The sequence below is a fragment of the Balaenoptera borealis genome, assembly GCF_965194805.1.
Source record: "Balaenoptera borealis genome assembly, chromosome: 16".
NCBI lineage: Eukaryota > Metazoa > Chordata > Mammalia > Artiodactyla > Balaenopteridae > Balaenoptera > Balaenoptera borealis.
Window position 1 is genome coordinate 27,196,960 of NC_138872.1, and position 18,978 is coordinate 27,215,937.

At 43.6% G+C, this 18,978-nt stretch overlaps 1 protein-coding gene across 7 annotated transcripts in view; it reads right to left on the reverse strand.

The window, feature by feature from the left end:
* Window positions 1–18,978, reverse strand: part of TTLL9 (tubulin tyrosine ligase like 9) — a 62,129-nt gene that overhangs the window by 38,721 nt on the left and 4,430 nt on the right. For 3 of the 7 annotated variants that reach the window (XM_082358871.1, XM_082358869.1, XM_082358868.1), the window contains exons 3-5: window positions 8,650–8,742; window positions 3,835–3,946; window positions 2,733–2,918 (exon numbers count right to left, since the gene is read on the reverse strand). In XM_082358871.1, coding sequence (XP_082214997.1) covers window positions 2,733–2,918; window positions 3,835–3,946; window positions 8,650–8,742 — 391 coding nt within the window. Of the gene's footprint in view, window positions 1–2,732; window positions 2,919–3,834; window positions 3,947–8,649; window positions 10,773–18,978 lie in introns of all 7 variants that reach the window. The other 4 variants (XM_082358874.1, XM_082358872.1, XM_082358873.1 and 1 more) reach the window with 2 other exon arrangements.

Consider the following 18,978-nt stretch of genomic DNA (forward strand, 5'->3'; position numbering starts at 1 on the left):
TTCTGCCCTCACAGATTTCAGACTTACCAGCCTCCGCAATATCACACAGCCAATTCCTTATACACACACTAATGGTTCCATTTCCATGGAGAGCCCTGACTGCTGCACCTGGGAATTTGTTAGAAATGCATATTATCAGGCCCCGCACCAGGCCTACTGAATCCAACACTCTGGGGGTGCGTGCTTTAATAAGCTTTCCAGAAAATTCTCAGGTTTGAGAACTGCTCCTCTATATTCTCACTACTCAAAGTGTTGGCTGTGGACCAGCCCCAGTGGCATCACCAGGAGGTGGTTAGCAGTGCAGACTCTCAGGCCGTGCCCAGACCTGCTGAAAGGGGCTCTGCATTTTAACCAGATCCCTGATGATTCGTGAGCACGTTAAAATTTGAGACGCACTGACCCAGTGCTCCCCAGGGGCAGGGGGAAGAGGCAGTATTGTCTGGACTCTCGGAGATAACAACAAAAACGGTTAATTATTGGGCACCTAAGTGCCAAGCTCTTTATACAGCTTGTATAATTCATGTATACAACCCGTGTAACTTCACTGAACCCTCTCACAACCCTGTAAGGCAGGTATACCCATTAAGGCCGTTTTACAGACGAGGAAATGGACTGAGAGGGGTTTAGTAACCCGCTCAGGATCACACAGCTCATAAGTGGCAGACCAGAATCAGAACCAGGCTTCTAACTAGAAGCACCCACTCTCCACGCCCCACACGCCAGACAGGGCGCCGCAGCGATTCAGGAGAGAGGACACACACACACACACACACACACACACACACACACACACACACGGAGCCAAGATTCCTCCTCTTAATTACAGCTGTCTCTGCTGCTAACAAAGGCGGGGGCTGGGAAAGGAATCAACTTAATATGCAATTGCTTGTTCCCAATTAGCACAAATTACCATTTGTCTGAGGAGATAATGGTGGGAACTGGGATCCGCCCGGTGGGTTGCAGTGTTCATCTGCCTAACACCCTTCTGAGCCCTCCTCACTGGCCTTCCCGCCTTCCTGGGAAGGGGGCCGAGCCTTCCAGCAAGACTTCAGGAGGCCTGGGTAAATCCTGGCTCTGTCCCCTTTGGGAGCATTTGGTGTTTTTTGCCAGTTTCCCCCTCCACTCACCTGTGCTATTGGCTAAATCTGCATCAGCCAACACTAGCCCATCTCCAGCTCAACAAGGAGGGCTGCCCCCTCCTACCTTACCCCCAACTCCCTTCCTGGGGCCAAGTACATTTCCAATCCCAGAAAATACTAGGGGGGCTTTGATGATGCCATTCAAGGCTATGGTGGCATTGTGGTGAGAGCCAGTCCTGGCACGAGGAAGGGCTGAGGGGCCGGCAGGTGCTCTGGTTCCCTTGCCCGCCACTCAAGTTTCTTGATCTAGGGCTTCCTCCAGATGCAAGGCCTTTGGGCATGCAGTTCCCTCTTCCTGGAATGCTCTTCCCTACCTCTGCCCTTCTCCAGGCTGACTCCTCTGCATCCTTCAGGTTGAAGCTCAATACTAATTCTTTTTTAAAAATTTATTTGTTTTCTTTTGTTTGTTTGTTTTTCAATACTAATTCTTATAACAACAACAACTATCATTCATTGAGGACCTAATATGTGCTGTACCTGTGTTAACTCATTTAGTCACACAACATTATGTGATAGGTGCTATAGTTATTCTCACTTTGCAGGTGGGGAAACCGGGACACAGAGAAGTTAAGTAATCTGCCTGAGGTCACACAGTAGGTGGTACAGCTAATATTTGAACCAAGGGGTTTGGCCTCAGAGTCCAATCTCTCACTTCTTCAGAGAAGCCTGCCGAAGGGCTGGGGGAAATCCCCCTGCTGTTTCCTCTGCTGGCACCATTCTCCTTATTAACACTTAGCACAGCTGTAATCACACATGTATTCTCTGCATATTGTCTGCCCTCAAGGAGGGCAGAGACCCATGTCTGACTTGCTGAGAGCTGTATCCCCACCATCTAGTTCTGTGCCTGGCACATGGCAAGTGCTCAGTAAGCATTTGTGGGATGCTTGAATAAATAGGTCTCAGGCTCCTTATCTTTAAAATGGGGCTGGTAATACCTCCTCCCAAGGACCATTACAAGAAGTGGGGCAATGCAAGTAAAGCACTTCTCACAGCCTGGCTGTTGTTTTCATTCATATCAGGAAGAGAGACTCTGGATTCCCTGCCTTGGTGTCCTGAGGATCACTTGTTTATCTAGTGAACATTTATTGAGCATCTAGTGAACATTTATTGAGCATCTACTGTGTACCAGCAGTCATAGGTGCTGGGTCCACACACTGCAGAGAGGAGGAGATGTAGTCAGTCCTTTAGGGCAGTGGTCCCCAACCTTTTTGGCACCAGGGACCGGTTTTGTGGAAGACAATTTTTCCCATGGACAGGGGTGAGGGTGGGGTGGTTCAGGCAGTAATGCGAGAGATGGGGAGCAATGGGGAGCAATGGGGAGCGATGGGGAGCGATGGGGAGTGATGCGGATCTGCAGATGAAGCTTCGCTCCCTCGCCCGCCACTCATCTCCTGCTGTGCGCCTGCTTCCTAACAGGTCCCGGACCGGGATTTGGGGACCCCTGCTTTAGGGAAAGGCAGATGATGCATCTAAGGCTGAATTCCCAGGCAGAGTCCTGTCCTTCTCCATTGGCAGACTCCTGTGTCAATGGAGGATCCCTGCTCTGGTGCCTGGGACACCCCCTCTCCCCAGTCCCCAGCACCGGGCACTCACAGGCTTCATGATCCAGGTGATTCCTGGGTTTTTGCGAAACTCCTCCACAAACAGATGGTACTCGCAGGGCATCTCAAAGGTTTTGGGGAAGAAGTCGCACTTGGCTGCCTCCAGCTTTCCCGCCTCGCGCTCCAGCTGTTTCCGGAAGCGCTTCAGGTTCTTCACCATATAGTTCTTGCGGGTCAGCTGAGCAGCACGATGGACAGGCAGGCCATTGGCGCTCATGCCCACTGCCCTGCACCAACCACCCCACCAACTGCCCCCCACAGCCCCCATTCTCTGTACGGTAAGAGCAACAATAAGAGGGACTCCCCTGGTGGTCCAGTGGGTAGGACTCTGCACTCCCAATGCAGGGTGCCTGGGTTCAGTCCCTGGTCAGGGAACTAGATGCTGCATGCCGCAACTAAGAAGCCCGCATGCTGCAACTAAAAGATCCCACATGCCACAATGAAGATCCCACGTGCCTCAACTAAGACCCAGCCCAGCCAAAATAAATAAATCTTTAAAAAAAAAAGATTAAAAAAAAAGAGTAACAATAAGAGTAACTTTGACTGAGAGCCTGCTATTCTATAATTATCCCCACTTTACAGGTGAGGAAACTGAGGCTCAGAAAGGCTGTCAGTTGCCCAGAGCGATCCAGCTAACAGGCAGCACAGCCAGGGTTTGACCCGGGCCTGGCTGATGCCACAGTTCTTTTTCTAACTGCTAAGCTGCACTAACCTTCTTAAATCTCCCACCACTGGCCCCTCTAGTCCCATCTTTGTGGTATGGTTCCTCCCAGTCCTCCCTCCCATCTCCAGACTCCAAACAGCTCAACTTGCCTCACCCTGAAATCACATAATCCCTCAAGCATCCTGCTTCTTCAGCCTTTGCACCTGAAGCCAGACAGCCCATGACCTCAGTCCCCTCCCCAAGGTGGCCTGTTCTTCAGGTCTGAGATCCCTATTCCCTCACACTATTTAGCTCATCATGAATCTAGGGCACACATCTCTCACCTGGCATGTACCCCAAATTCCCTTGTGCTTTTCCATTCTGGTCCTTGTACCCCCAAGCCAGCTCCTGCTCATTGCCACACCCAGTCCCCTGGGCCCACCCAGCTCACCTCGTAGTGGTTTCGGAAGTGACTGATCCGCACGTGCTCATCCATGTAGGTGTGGTCGAAATTCTCCCGGAGCCAGCTGACATCGCACCAGTAGAAATCGCATTCCCCTTCACTGGGGGTGGGGGTGGGACAAAAGTCAGGACCTGAGGACCTCAGCACTGCTGGGGATCTGGGGCCCAGGGAGGTGCAGCTGAGGGGTAAGCAGCGGTGTGTCCATTAGGTAAGTCTCAAGGAGGTGGCCTCGGGCTGCCACTGCCCACCATGTACTTTGTGAGGCCAGAGTGAAAACTACAGAAACGTCCCTGCAAAAATCCAGGCTACTGGCTTCCTTCGAACAATCAGCAGATCTGGCCACGTTGAGCCCAGATGCCCCCCGGCACCCACCACCTTAGACAGGGCACACCCTCTCCAGATCACAGTCACCACCATGCCCTATGGCCCATGACAACGGGCCAACCTTACCTGGTCATGTTACCTGCCTGGGCTCTGGAAGCATCCAAGTAGCCACCCCTGAGCCCACATTACCAAGCAGTGGAAACAGGCAACATTTATAAGCTCTTCCTAGCTCAGAAAGCTCTCCTCTCACTGAACCCTCAGAGCAGCCCCAGAAGTGACTACGATCATGCCTGGATCCCTAAGACAGGGATAGCCTTGCTCAGCGAGGACATGGCAGCCTCAGGATTCACACCCAAGCCTGCCTGACTCCAAATTCTGACCCTGTTCTTCACCACCATGCCAGAGAGGGGGGCAGGAAACCAGATTGATCTACCAAATCCAGATACCAGAGCTGGAGTACACAGAGGAGGTGCTTGAAAAAGACTTGACAGGAAATGAAATGCACCACCGTGATTACTTCCAATTTTTTAGTAAAAAATTACAGATATAACTGAAGCCCCGTGTATATTCCTGACTGATTCTATCTCCTACTCTCCTGTCCAAAAGGAAGCCATTAGCCTGAATTTGGAATCATTTCTATGAGTGTCTTTATAGTTTTACTGTGTATATATGTGTGTATCCATATGTGGCACATGGCATTGTTTGGCATGTTCTTAAAACTTTCTAATGGCTAATACTTACTTCCGCTTCCCATGTGCCAGACACTGTTCTAAGTACTTTACAAATATTAACTCACTAATCCTCATAGTAACTGTTAAGTGTTAGGTTCTTTTATTATGCCCATTTTAAAGATGAGTGAAGTGAGGCACAGAGAGGTTAAGGAACTCGCCTAAGTTCATAAGCTAGTAAGTGGCAGAGCAGGACTGGAACTCAGGCCATCGGGCTCCAGATTCCAAGCTCCGTGGTTAGAGCTGCTCTTGTCTATTTCCTTTCACAACTTGCTTTTTTTTTTTTTTTTAGCCCACCTTTTGTTTTAGTTGAATGAATAATGGATGAATGAATGAATAATGAATTATTCATTCATTCATACAACACATAGGTGTTGAGGCTGTCTTGGTGTCAGAGACAATGTTGGATGCAAGGATATAGGGGGAAAAAAAACACCTGGCCAGGTGGTACATACAGTCCTGTGGGGAAGATAAAAAATAAACAAGGAAACAAATACACAACTCTCTAATGAGGAATTGTGAAATGTTATAACCCAGTTGGAATAACCCAGCTGGAGGCCATGAGGCAGGGCAGCTGAGGGACCTATTTATGTGGAGGCTACCCTGTGGAGCTGACCTTTCAGCTTAGATCTGAATGGTAAGGAGGGACAGCCAGATCAAGGGCAGTGGGGAGAGGGTTCCGGGAGAGGGAAGGGCAGGAACTGAGGCCCTGAGGTTGGAAAGGGCTCATTCAAGGATATGAAAAAAAAGCCGGAGTGGAGGGAGAAACGTAAGGGATGACACTGAAACTGGAGTAGGGCCCAACAAACAGGGCCTTGTAGACCACGATGTGGATTTTGGATTCTTTTCTAATTCCACAAGTTTGTTCATTTTGTACACCATCTTCATGATTATCACAGTCAAGTTGCTCTTTTTTTTTTAAAAATAAATTTATTTATTTTATTTATTTATTTTTGGCTGTGTTGGGTCTTCGTTGCTGGGCGCAAGCTTTCTCTAGTTGCGGCGAGTGGGGGCTACTCTCCGTTGCGGTGCACGGGCTTCTCATTGTGGTGGCTTCTCTTGTTGCGGAGCACGGGCTCTAGGCACGCGGGCTTCAGTAGCTGTGGCACACGGGCTCAGTAGTTGTGGCTCGCGGGCTCTAGAGCGCAGGCTCAGTAGTTGTGGCACACGGGCTTAGTTGCTCCGTGGCATGTGGGATCTTCCTGGACCAGGGCTCGAACCTGTGTCCCCTGCATTGGCAGGCGGATTCTTAACCACTACACCACCAAGGAAGCCCAGTCAAGTTGTGCTTAAATCACTCAGGAAGACATTAAACTGCTCAACAAGGCCAACAGGAAATCCAGGTTCTTTCTACCTTCTCATTCTGCCATCCTTAACATGTTGTCTTCATGCTCATCACCTCAAGGTCACAAGATGGTTGCTACAGTTCCAGGCATCAAGGGCAGCTTTCTTTGTGGGAAGCAAGGGAGGGGACAGCTCTGGCCACATCTGTTCCAAACTTTGACCTAACAGGCTGATGGTCTGAATTGGGACCTCGTTCTGTCTGGAAATACCAGACCCCAGCTTAGGTCCTAAGGACAAGGCCTCACATTCACAGAGCTATGTCTGGTGTAAAGGCCCTGGCCTCTAGCCTTTCCTGACTTGAGGACTCTCAAGGTAATTTGGGATCAGCCAGGAAACAACATGCTTCATGGACTCCCACACCATCAGCACCAGACAAACCCTCAGACCTTCTTCCACTTGACCATGGAGCAAGGCTGAGGAGAAACAGGGGGCAGCCTCAGGTCACATGGCAGGTCAGGACAGTGCCTTTTCCCATACACCTGCCGGTCACCTCCCCCGCCGCATCCTCCACTACATCCAGTTCTTCTGGATCCAGGGAAGGAAAACTCATTCTTTTTTTTTTTTTAATTAATTAATTAATTTAATTAATTAATTTATTTATTTTTGGCGGTGTTGGGTCTTCGTTTCTGTGCGAGGGCTTTCTCTATTTGCGGCAAGCGGGGGCCACTCTTCATCACAGTGCATGGGCCTCTCACTATCATGGCCTCTCTTGTTGCGGAGCACAGACTCCAGACACGCAGGCTCAGTAGTTGTGGCTCACGGGCCTAGTTGCTCCAAGGCATGTGGGATCTTCCCAGACCAGGGCTCGAACCCGTGTCCCCTGCATTGGCAGGCAGATTCTCAACCACTGCATCACCAGGGAAGCCCGGAAAACTCATTCTGATATTAGTGTGATACATGAGAGAACCAAGAAGGAAAATCCACAGTAGCTGCCATCATCACCACCATCACCATCATCACCATCACTGTAATACTCCCCAAAGTGCCAGAGAGAGGACTCTGCCATCTTGGATTACCCATACCACGCTTGCCACCATCAGCCAATTCCTAATTTTTTTGTGGGATGATTTAGTAAGGGTCTGTCTCCTCTGCTAGACTCCAGCACCAGGCAGCAGGAACCATGGATTCATCTATTCACTCATTTGTTCCTTCAATTAATGAGAGGCTGCTAGAACAGGGAGGATGGGCCTGGGACTCTGCAGACAGCCAGACTAGGTGCAAACCCTAGCTCAAGCCCTGACAAGATGAGTATATTTTTCTTTTTCCAACATGGTATATTTTTCCTCTTTTTGTCCAGTTTTCTCATCAGGAAAATGGGGATGATAATAGCACCTACCGGAAGGTTTGCTGGGATGATTCAAAGAGGTCATGCGTGTAAAGTGCGGAAGAGTGTCTAGGAGGCTTAGTTGTTGTTATGCAACAAATATTTATTGAGGACCCTGGCAGGGTAGCTGGTTGCCCTCACCCCTCATATCTATTCTCTCCTTTTTCTACAGTCATAAAATTTCCAACATTTACCTGGAAAATGTAGTCTACATTTTTCAGATTCCCTTGCAGCTAGGTGTGTCCACATGGCTAAGTTCTGGCCAGTGAAATGTGAGGGACTTCTGGGTTGTGTCCTTCAAGGGTAGGACATGACTTTTCTTGTCTCCTTCCTACCTCCTGCTGCTTGGAATGTGCAGGAGCTCCACCTCAGACCATGAGGACGAGGGCCTCACTCAAAGGATAGCAGAGTGGAAAGACGGAAGCAGACGGGTCCCACATTTCCATACTCTCTCTGAACCTCCTACATCTGGACTTCAGTGGGCGGGGTAAATAAACTTCTAGTCTGTCAAAGCCTCTTTTATTTTGTGTCTCTGTTACATGCATCCAAACCTTAACCTTCACTAATATTAACACCTATTACGTGCCAGGGATTGTTTGCTTTTTCATCTCAGTATCCCCAGGGCCCAGCATAGAAGAAGAAACGTAGACTTAGGGGTCAAAAAACTTGTTCAAGGTCACAGAACTAGTAAGTGGCCAGGACCTGCAATAACTGGAGGATTCACCCCACGGGTCTGTGATGGTTGCATAGAGAGCTATAGGACACTGGCTGTGGAATAGTCAAACTGAACTGGGTTTGAATCCCACTCTGACACTTACGTGCTGTGTGACCTTAAACAATTGGCTTAATATTTCTGAACATAATCACATCTTTCTGGATGGTTATAAGGCTTAAATAAGACAGAGATGGCATCAGTAATGCACCTAACACATTGTGAATGCTAAATAAATGTTGGCCACTGTCACAGCCAAATTGGGACAAGTCCCAGTGGCCACCCAAGGGAACTGGGACAAAAACGAAGGGAGACAAGGATCTGTGAGACAAAGGGAAGGAGAGACAAGGCTGGGGGTGAGGGTTTCTTACTCCTTTACTTCCACCCATCCTGGCCTGTGGTGAAGGACATCCATGAGAGTATTCATAAGAGTGGTCTTGAACCGGATTGATGCTCTCTGCTCTCTGCAAGACATGGAAATGGAACACTTGCTCAGAATCAACTATTTCCCTAGAATAGTCCAGGGATAGGAAAAAAGGGAAAGGAAGAAAGGTCAAGTTCCATACATGGAAATGCCAAAACATAGAATTACTGAATTTTAGAATTTAGCATCATAGCATGAAACAAAATAATCAAATTGAGAATGATAAAATCTTTGAATCATTGAAAAATAATAGCAATCATTTTCTTCAGTGCCCTTTATGGTCTGGTTGCTTTACATATGCCATGGCTAATCCTTATACTAAATGATATGTTTTTGCAAATCCTCCTTTCTGTCACTCATCTGAGAAGATGGAATGGATATACTTTTCCCTCTTCCTCCTACCAGGATGACTAAAACCCCAGGACATTAGATATAAAACAAGTATAAGAAGACCCTGAAAGGTGGACAGAAGAAGGCAGATCGGCTAAGGACCTCAGGACCCATGGAACAGCATGTGGTGAATTCCCTGGGTTATCTTTTTGCCTCATAGATCCCAGATGTGGAGACGAAGAAGCTAGCAAGTCTGAAACACCAATGGGCACAGACCAAAAAAAAAACCTCCAACAAAAGCCTGCTCTCTCCAGCTGACAAAACCAGGAAAGGAAGTCTTAAGACAATAACTTCTCTACTCTGGCCAACCCCGGCAGAAACAAATCTGTGGCCCAACCTCACTGATGCTAGCAAAGGCTGAGTGGGGAATCTAGACTTCCCACCAGGTTGTAACAAGGCACCCAATATCCCCCAAGACCCCTGGCTAGGCTGGTGTCAGAGAAGGTCAAAGACGTAGCCGGGACTTTCATGCCTAGCAGGTGGTAGTGAGGTGCCCACCCCTGCTGTGTCAGTGGAGATCATGTGCCTGGGCTTCCACCCCCACCTGGCAATAAGGAGGCACCCCTCTCCCTTGGGCTGATGTCAACGGAGGCCTAGTGGAGAGTCAGGACTTTCAATACCACCCAGTGGTAATGAGGCTGCACTTCCTGTGGTGTTCATGTGGGTCAGGTAGGGAGCAGTAGCAAGGAACTCCTAACCCTCCTGGCCAGGGTGGTATCAGCAGAGGCCTAGTGGAACCAGAACTCCCATTCCAGCCAGCAGTAAGAAGGAACCCCTTCTACCCTCAAGTGTCAATGGAGGCCAAGTGGGGAACCTGGACTTCTACCCTATATGGTAAAAATGAGGTGGTACTATGCCCCCTTCCCTGGCCAGAGTGGTGTCAGAAAATGTCACCTAAAAGAGGTTTAAACAAGATCCAGAGTTCAATGCATAATACCTCAAATGTTCAGGTTTCAACTGAAAATCACTTGTCATACCAAGAATCAGGAAAATCTCAATGAGACTAAGAAAAATCAGTAGATGCCAATTCCAAAATGGCAGATGTGTTAGAATTATCTGACAAATATTTTAAAGCAGCCATCATAAAAATGTTTCAATGAGTAATTAAGAACACATTTGAAGAATATGTGAAGAACACTGGAAGAAAGCAAGGATGTCCACTCTTACAACTCTTATTCAACATAGCACTAGAAGTTCTAACCACGGCAATAAGGCAATAAAAGGCACATAGATCAGAATGGAAGAAAGAAAACTGTCCCTTTTTACAGATGACTGTGTAAAAATTCTCACGGAATCTAAAAAACAATTCATGAACTAATAGGTGAGTACAGTGAGATCACAGGATATAAGATGAACATATAAATCAGTTATATTTCTGTATACTATCAATGAACACATGAACTCTGAAATTAAAAATACAATTTACAACTATTACTTTTTAAAAGAGGAATATTTAGGTGCAAATCTAACAAAACATGTGCAGGACTTATGTACTAAAAACTACAAAATGCTGATGCAAAAATTCAGAGAAGATCTAGATAAATTGAGAACCCTACCGTGTTCATGGATTGGAAAACTCAGCAGAGTAGAGATGTCAATTCTTCCCAGGTTGGTGTGCACATTTAATGCGATTCCTGGGATCAAAATCCCAGTAAGATTTTTTTGTAGATATAGATAATTCTAAAATGTATGTGGAAAGGCAAAGATATTAGAACTAGAATATCTAAAACAATTTTGAAAAGAAGAATAAAGTGGGATAAATCAGTCTAACCAATTTCAAAACATTATGTAGCTACAATAATCAAGACTGTGTGGTATTCACAGAGAAAGAGATACAAAGACCAAGAGAACAGAACAAACAGCCAAGAGATGGACCCGCACAAATATGCCCAACTGAATTTTTAAAAATTATTTATTTGGCTGTGTGCGGGCCCTTGGTTGCAGCATGCGGGATCTAGTTCCCGGACCAGGGATCAAACCTGGGCTCCCTGCATTGGGAGTGTGGAGTCTTAACTGCTGGCCCACCAGGGAAGTCCCTGCCCAACTGAATTTTGACAAATGAACAAAAGCAATTCAATGGAGGAAGAACAGCCTTTTCAATAAATGGTGCTGGAGAATTGGATATGCACATGCAAAAAATGAACCTAGGCTTAAACCTCATACTTTATATAAAGTATAAAGTACTTTATACTTTAACTCAAAATGGATCACAAACTTAAGTGTAAAATGTAAAATTATAAAACATAGAGGAAAATCTTTGGGATCTAAGAGCTAGGCAAAGAATTTTTAGATTTGACACTACAAGCATGGTCCATAAAAGGGAAAACTGATAAATTGGACACCTTCAAAATTAACAATTTCTGCTCTTTAAAAGACTCTGTTAAGTCAATGAAAAGGCAAGGTACAGCCTAGGAGAAAATATTTGCAACCACATATTTGACGAAGGACTGCTATCTAGAATACATAAAGAATTCTCAAAACTCAACATTAAAAAGAAAATCCAATTAGAAAATGGGCAAAGGACATGAACAGATATTTCACCAAAGAGGATATACAGATGACAAATGAACACATGGAAAGATGTTCAACATCGTTTATCATTAGGAAAGTACAAATTAAAACCACAATGATATAGCAATACACAAGCATCAGAATGGCTAAAATAAAAAACTCTGACAACACCAACTGCTGGAAAGGACACAGAGAAACTGAATCACTCATACATTGCTGATGGGAATATAAAATGGTACAGCCACCTTGGAAAATAATTTGGCAGTTTCTTAAAAAACTAAGCATGCAACTACCATATAACCCAGCAATTGTACTCCTGGGCATTTACCCCAGTGAAATGAAAACTAACACACAAACCTGTACTTGAATGTTCATAACAGCTTTATTCATAATAGCCCCAGACTGGAAGAAAACCCAGATGTCCTTCAATAGGTAAATGGTTAAACGCATGGTGGTATATCCATTCCCTGGAATACTAGTCAGCAATAAAAAGGAATGAACTGTTTATACACTCAACAACCTGAATATAGTTCTAACAAAGTTGCTGAGTGAAAAAGGCCAGTCCCAAAAGGTTAGTATATAATGGGTGATTCCATTATAAAAACTCTTTGAAAGGACAAAATTATTGAAAAGAGAACAGAACAACAGTTGCTGGGGATTAAAGATAGGGTACGTTGGGATGGGGAGGAAGAGGGGGAGGGAGGGGAAGTGGGTGTGGTTATAAAAGGGACTATGAGGGATCCTTGTGGTGATGGAAATATTCCATATCTTGACTGTATCAATGTCAATATCCTAGTTGGATGCTGTGCTATAGTTTTACTCTGTTACCACTGGGGGGAACTGGGTAAAGGGCACATAAGATCTCTCTGTATTATTTCTTACAACTGCATATGAATCCACAATTAAAATATTCAATTTTAAAAATTAACAGTTTTGTTTTTTTGGCTGCACAACTTGCAGGATCTTATTTCCCTGACCAGGGATTGAACCAGGCCCTTGGCAGTGAAAGTGCAGAGTCCTAACTGGACTGCCAGGGAATTCCCAACACATCTTTAGATGTCTGGATAATGGCTACCTTTATCGAGGAATGATTAGAAGAGGGCATGCTGGTGATGTTCTGTTTCCTGATGTGGGTATATTAAGTTTATGAAAATTCATTGAGCTGTAAAATTATGATATACTCAACTTTCTGTATATATAACAGAACTCTATAACAAAATATACCACAAATAAAGTTAAAGGACTACCTATAGATTAAGAAAAAATATTTGTGGTGCTTATAATCCATAAGAGATTTGGACCAAGTACATAAAGAACTACTACAAATCATTAAGAAAAAGACAAACTCAATAGAAAAATGTCTAGAAGCTATGAACAGGCAATTAATAGTACAGGAAATTTAAATGACCAACAATCATGTTAAAAGATACTCAACCTTACCAATAATTAAGAAATGCAAATTAAAATACCAAGGAGAGGACTTCCGCTTTTGGTTATGATGTAAAAGAATGTAAAAGACTTTCAATCCTATAGTAACAATGAGAAAAAAATGTACAAAATAAATATACTTGTCCATGGGGCTAGTGGAGAGCAATAGACAAAAGAAAACTTGATGAACTGATTCCAGAGAGAAACAAGGCCTTCATGGAGGGGGGAGCAGAGAGATGCAGCCGTTTCCAGATCTGGGCTGGTTGCCTGGCCTGGGGTGGGCAAGTGGAGGAACAAGCCGGCCGTGGAAGAGAGAGTTTGTGGCACCAGGAGAAATCAGCTGAGCTTATACAATATGTAGGATGGCAAAACAAATCAAAATCTGGAAGGGCCCATTCCAAAACCAAACCAAACAAAACCAGATTCTGGCAAATTTGCTTAAGAAAGGAACAGTAGAGAAAACAGTACAGCTGAGAGAAAACCCAAACTCCATGTTTACATGGTGTTTGCATTCCGGCAGCCCTGCCAGAGTTGAATTCAAAAATGAACAACAAAAACAACAAAAATCAAACAAACAAACAAAAAAACTGAACTGCAGTCCAATCTCCTCCCAGGTCAAATACTAACAAGCTCAAAATGGCAGTACAGGAGGCTAGGCTTGGGGTGAACTCAGTGTAATTAAAGCTTTGGTCCAACCCATGTTCCCAGTGCATATAAAAGTTATGTTTACACTATACTGTAGTCTATTAAGTGTGCAATAGCATTGTGTCTTTTTAAAAATGTACATATCTTAATTAAAAAATACTTCATTGCTAAAAAAAGTTAACCATCGTCTGAGCCTTCAGTGAGTTGTAGTAGTAACATCAAAGATTGCTGATCACAGATCATCATAACAAATATAATAATCATGAAACAGTTTGAAATATTGTGAGAATTACCAAAGCATGACACAGACACGAAGGGAGCAAATTCTGTTGGAAAAATGGCACCAATAGACTTGGCTGATGCAGGGTTGCCACAAACCTTCAATTTGTAAAAAACATAATACCTGTAAACTGCAATAAAGCAAAACACAATAAAATGATGTATGCCTGTATACACACACACACACCCACACACACATATGTGGGTGTGGGTGTGGGTGTGTGTAATTTTTTGGTCTTCACTGTTTTTTATACACAATGACCAGAATGGAATATAAAAAATATAAGACATGCAATAATAAAGCAGAAAAATGTAATGCATGATCAAGAGGAAAAACAACCGACTGAGATAAACTCATAAATGACCCAATTATTGGAATTATTAAAGACTTTAAACAGATATTATAAATGTGTTAAAGAATTTACATGAAAAGGTGGATATAATGAGTAAATATATTTAATTATATTAAATATATATTAAATATATTAATTATATTAAACATATATTAAATATATTTAATTACATTTAATCAGTATAATGAGTTATTGCAGAAAAGACATTGAAAGTCTAAAAAAGGACCAAAATGGAAAAATATAGAACTGAAAATTATAGTATCTGAAATTAAAAATTCATATGATGAGCTCAACAGGGGATTGGACATTGTAGAAAAAAGGATAGTAATGTTAGTCAAAGGGTACAAATTTCCAGTTATAAGAGGAATGAGTTTTGAGGATCTAATGTACAGCAGGGTGACTATACTGTATGATAGACTTGAAAGTTGTTCAGAGTAGATCTTAAGTGTTCTCACCGTAACAACAACAACAAAATGGTAGTTATGTGAGGTAAAGGATGTGTTAACTAACCTTATTGTGGTAAACATTTTACAATATATATATGTGTATCAGTTCGTCACATTGTCCACCTTAAATCACACAATGTTTTATGCCAATTATATCTCAATAAAGCTGGAAAAAAATTTTAAGATAATAAATTTGAAGACAGGTCAATAGAAATTATTCAATCTGAATTAGAGAAAGAACAAATTTAGAAGAACAGAATCTCAGTGCCTTATGGGATAATATCAAGAAACCTAACATACATGTAATTGGAACCCCAGAAGGAGATGGGAGCAAATAGGACAGAAAATATTTTTTGAAAAAATAATGGCTGAAAAATTTCCAAATTTGACTAAATTATCAAGTCACAGATCCAAGAAGCTCAATTAACTCCAAGTAGAATAAATACAAAACACACACACACACACACACACACACACACACACACAAAGGCAAACAAACTATAGTCAAATTGCTGAAAACCAGAGAAATGTTAAAAACAGACAAGGGAAAAAGACACATACAGGTGTGTGCGTGTATGTGTGTGTGTAACTGCCGGGGCAGTGGTGGGGAGACAGTGTAAAGGACAGCTGACTTCTCATCAGAGACAATGCAAGCCTAAAGACAAAGGAACATCATCTTTTAAGAATTTTAAAAGAAAGTTCTTCAAGTAGAAGGAAACTTATACCAGATGGAGATTCAGACCTATAAGAAGGGGTAAAGAGTGGAGTAAATTTGAAATACTTTCTTCCATATCTTAATTAAAAAAAAAAAAAACAGTTAACTATGTAAAGTGAATATAATGAGAATGCATTGTAGGGCTGGGACTTCCCTGGTGGTCCAGTGGTTAAGACTCCACGCTTCCACTGCAGGGGGTGAGGGTTCGATCACTGGTCAGGGAACTAAGATCCCATGTGCCACCTGGTGTGGCCAAAAAGTAAAAAAAAAACAAAAAACTGGGCTTCCCTGGTGGCGCAGTGGTTGAGAATCTGCCTGCCAATGCAGGGGACACGGGTTCGAGCCTTGGTCTGGGACGATCCCACATGCCGCGGAGCAAATAGGCCCGTGAGCCACAATTACTGAGCCTGCGCGTCTGGAGCCTGTGCTCCGCAACAAGAGAGGCCGCGATAGTGAGAGGCCCATGCACCGTGATGAAGAGTGGCCCCCGCTTGCCGCAACTAGAGAAAGCCCTCGCACAGAAACGAAGACCCAACACAGCCATAAATAAATAAATAATTTAAAAAAAACTACATTGTAAAAAAAAAAAGAACGTATTGTAGGGTTTATACATATTTACAAGTAAAATATATGACAAAAATAGCAGCACAAAAGATGGGAGGGGAGTAAACAGAGCATGCTGTTCTAGGGTTCTTACATTGTACACGAAGTGGTATAATATTGAGTCAAGGTAGATAGTGATAAGTTAAGGATGCATATTGTAATTCCCTAGAGCAGTGGTTCTTTTTTTTTTTTTAACGAGTTTATTTATTTATTTTTTGGCTGCGTTGGGTCTTCGTTGCTTTCTCTAGTTGTGGCAAGCCGGGGCTACTCTTTGTTGGCATGCGCGGGCTTCTCTTGTTGTGGAGCACCGGCTCTAGGCATGGGCTTCAGTAGTTGTGGCACGTGGGCTCAGTAGTTGTGGCTCACGGGGTCTAGAGCGCAGGCTCAGTAGTTGTGGCACTCGGGCTTAGTTGCTCCGCAGCATGTGGGATCTTCCCGGACCAGGGATGGAAACCGTGTCCCCTGCATTGGCAGGCAGATTTTTAACCACTGCACCACCAGGGAAGTCCCAGAGCAGTGGTTCTTGATGTGTGATCCAAGTACTCCTCAAGGTCCCCAACTCTCAGGGGTACACAAAGTCCTCCCCTTTCAACAACATATCTTTGTGAGGCTAGAGTTTCTTCCTACTCTTCAGGCAAAACAACGTATCACAACAGATTGAATACAGAAAATTTGAGAAGGTGAATGTCTTCTATTCAGCCAGACATTGAAGAGCGTCACAAAAAACGTAAACAACCACCACTCATCTCAGTAAATTTGGGGGAGGGAGAAAATAGTTATAGTTCATAAAAATATGTTATTTATGCTTCCATGTAATGAGTATGTGATTGCTTTTTAAATGAATTAATAAATAAGTATTTTTTTAATTTATCATTTAAAATTTCTAATGTGGTAAATATTGATAAGTATAAGCCACATAAACAAAAGTTATTAGAGTCCACAATGATTTTTAAGTTGTAAAGAGATCCTGAGGTCAAATTTTGAAAACTACTGCTCTAAAGTAGTGAAATATTTCAAGCTAATCCAAAACAATAAAGAAATACAAGTTCAAATCCATCAGATCGGAGAAAATATTTAAAATCAGGCAAATACCAAGTGTTTGAGAGAATGTGGAGAAATGATAATGATGCTGATGGGAGTGTAAATTGGATAAACTTTTGGAGAGAAATTTGGCATATTGAAACCATCAATTACTATTTCATACACATTAGACTGGCAAAAATCTAAAAGTCCAAGTTTTAGCAACAATGTGCTAAAGTGGAAACTCCTCCTCTGCCAGTAGAAGGCACTTTGAAGAACCACATGGCAGTATTTAGTAAGTTGAATGTGCGTATACTCTACACCCAGCAATTCTATCCTAGATCTACACCCTAGGTAGATACCCTACATATGTACTCGGCAATATACATACCAGGATGTTCATCTGTAACTGTTAATATTTTTATGGAAGTAATCTGCAGCACACACTGTTGGTGGTCCATCCTTATCCCTTGGGCATTTGCCATTCCTATGCATGCAAATCACAGGGCTTTCCTCTGCCAGCACCTGCAGTTCTTTACCTGAAGTCTTCTTCTATCCCTTGGTCTGCTCAGCCAGTGCTTGGAGTAGATCTGAAGTACCAGGGAGTTAACTGCCCTCCCCCCAACAGCATAAAACCAATGATGACTGAAGTTTATGGATAAATCCTCCAGCTCTTTCATCACTTAGTTGGGGTAAGTCTACGGTGTGTTCTACACTATCTCATAGGAATCCCCAGTGGAATGGAGCCCCACTTGCCCACAGCAATAACCTGTCAATAATGCATTTTTTATTGGTTTCTTTCCCTTAGCTGTCTCACTTCCCCACTTCCCTGCCGATGCTTACTGGAATCACCTTCCAGATAAACAATCTGCTCTCACATCCTTATCCCAGGGTCTGCTTCTGGAGGAAACCAATATAAGACACAACCTAAGTGCCTTTCAGAAGGCAGATAGATAAATAACTTGTGGTATATAATGGAACTTATACAGTAGTTAAAATGTATCCAGAGCTACATGCACCAACATGGATAAATACTGAAAGTATAATTTTGTGAGACAAAAGCAGGGTGCAGAATATAACAGTATAAAGCCACTTATGTAACTTTTATTCCTAGCCACTCGGGCAGCTAGGGGTGTCCATGTGACACAATTTGGGTCAATAATATAAAAGCATAAAACTGCTAAGGAGGGTAGGTTCCTGGGAAGTGTTTATTCTTTTGATTTGAGAAAGAGAGAAATGGCTTGAGTCTGCCCTCCCCCCTTCTTCCCATCTTGATCATGACATGAAGGCTGAAGCTGTAGCAGCCACTTGGTGTCCATCAGGAAAATGTGAAGACAATCACAGAGACGCTAGCTCTGACATTGTTGAACCACTGCACCAGCCCTCCAGACTCTTTGTTACATGAGGAAAAGAAATACAATTTTTTAAAGGTACTATTAGTTGGGTTTCCTGTTACTTGTAGCTAAATGCATTTCTAATCAATATCTGCCCTGATAAAACAGATGGATGGGTCCTGTTAACTGAAGTGCTCTTTGTTTTGTTGAGGTGGGAGTGGGTGTGTAAGTTTAGGGTCAGGATCTGGAACACAGTGGAACACTGTGCATGCAAGAGTGAAAGGTTTGAAATTGGTGGAAAGGAGTCAGTACAGAGACAAAGAAGGCAAAGAAGATGGGTGCTGCATGAGAGAAAGGTCAGAGGCCATGCATGCCCGCCCCGGTGGTGGTGTAGCCAGGAAGGGCATTAGAAAGAACAGAAATATATAATGAAATAGGGAATAGAAAATTCTAAAATATTTGCCATGGTGTGTGCAATGTAAACTACCTCCTCTAATTCCCACAAAAATCTTCAGTAAAGTCTGCATTGCTCACTCCTGCTTTGTGCAAGTG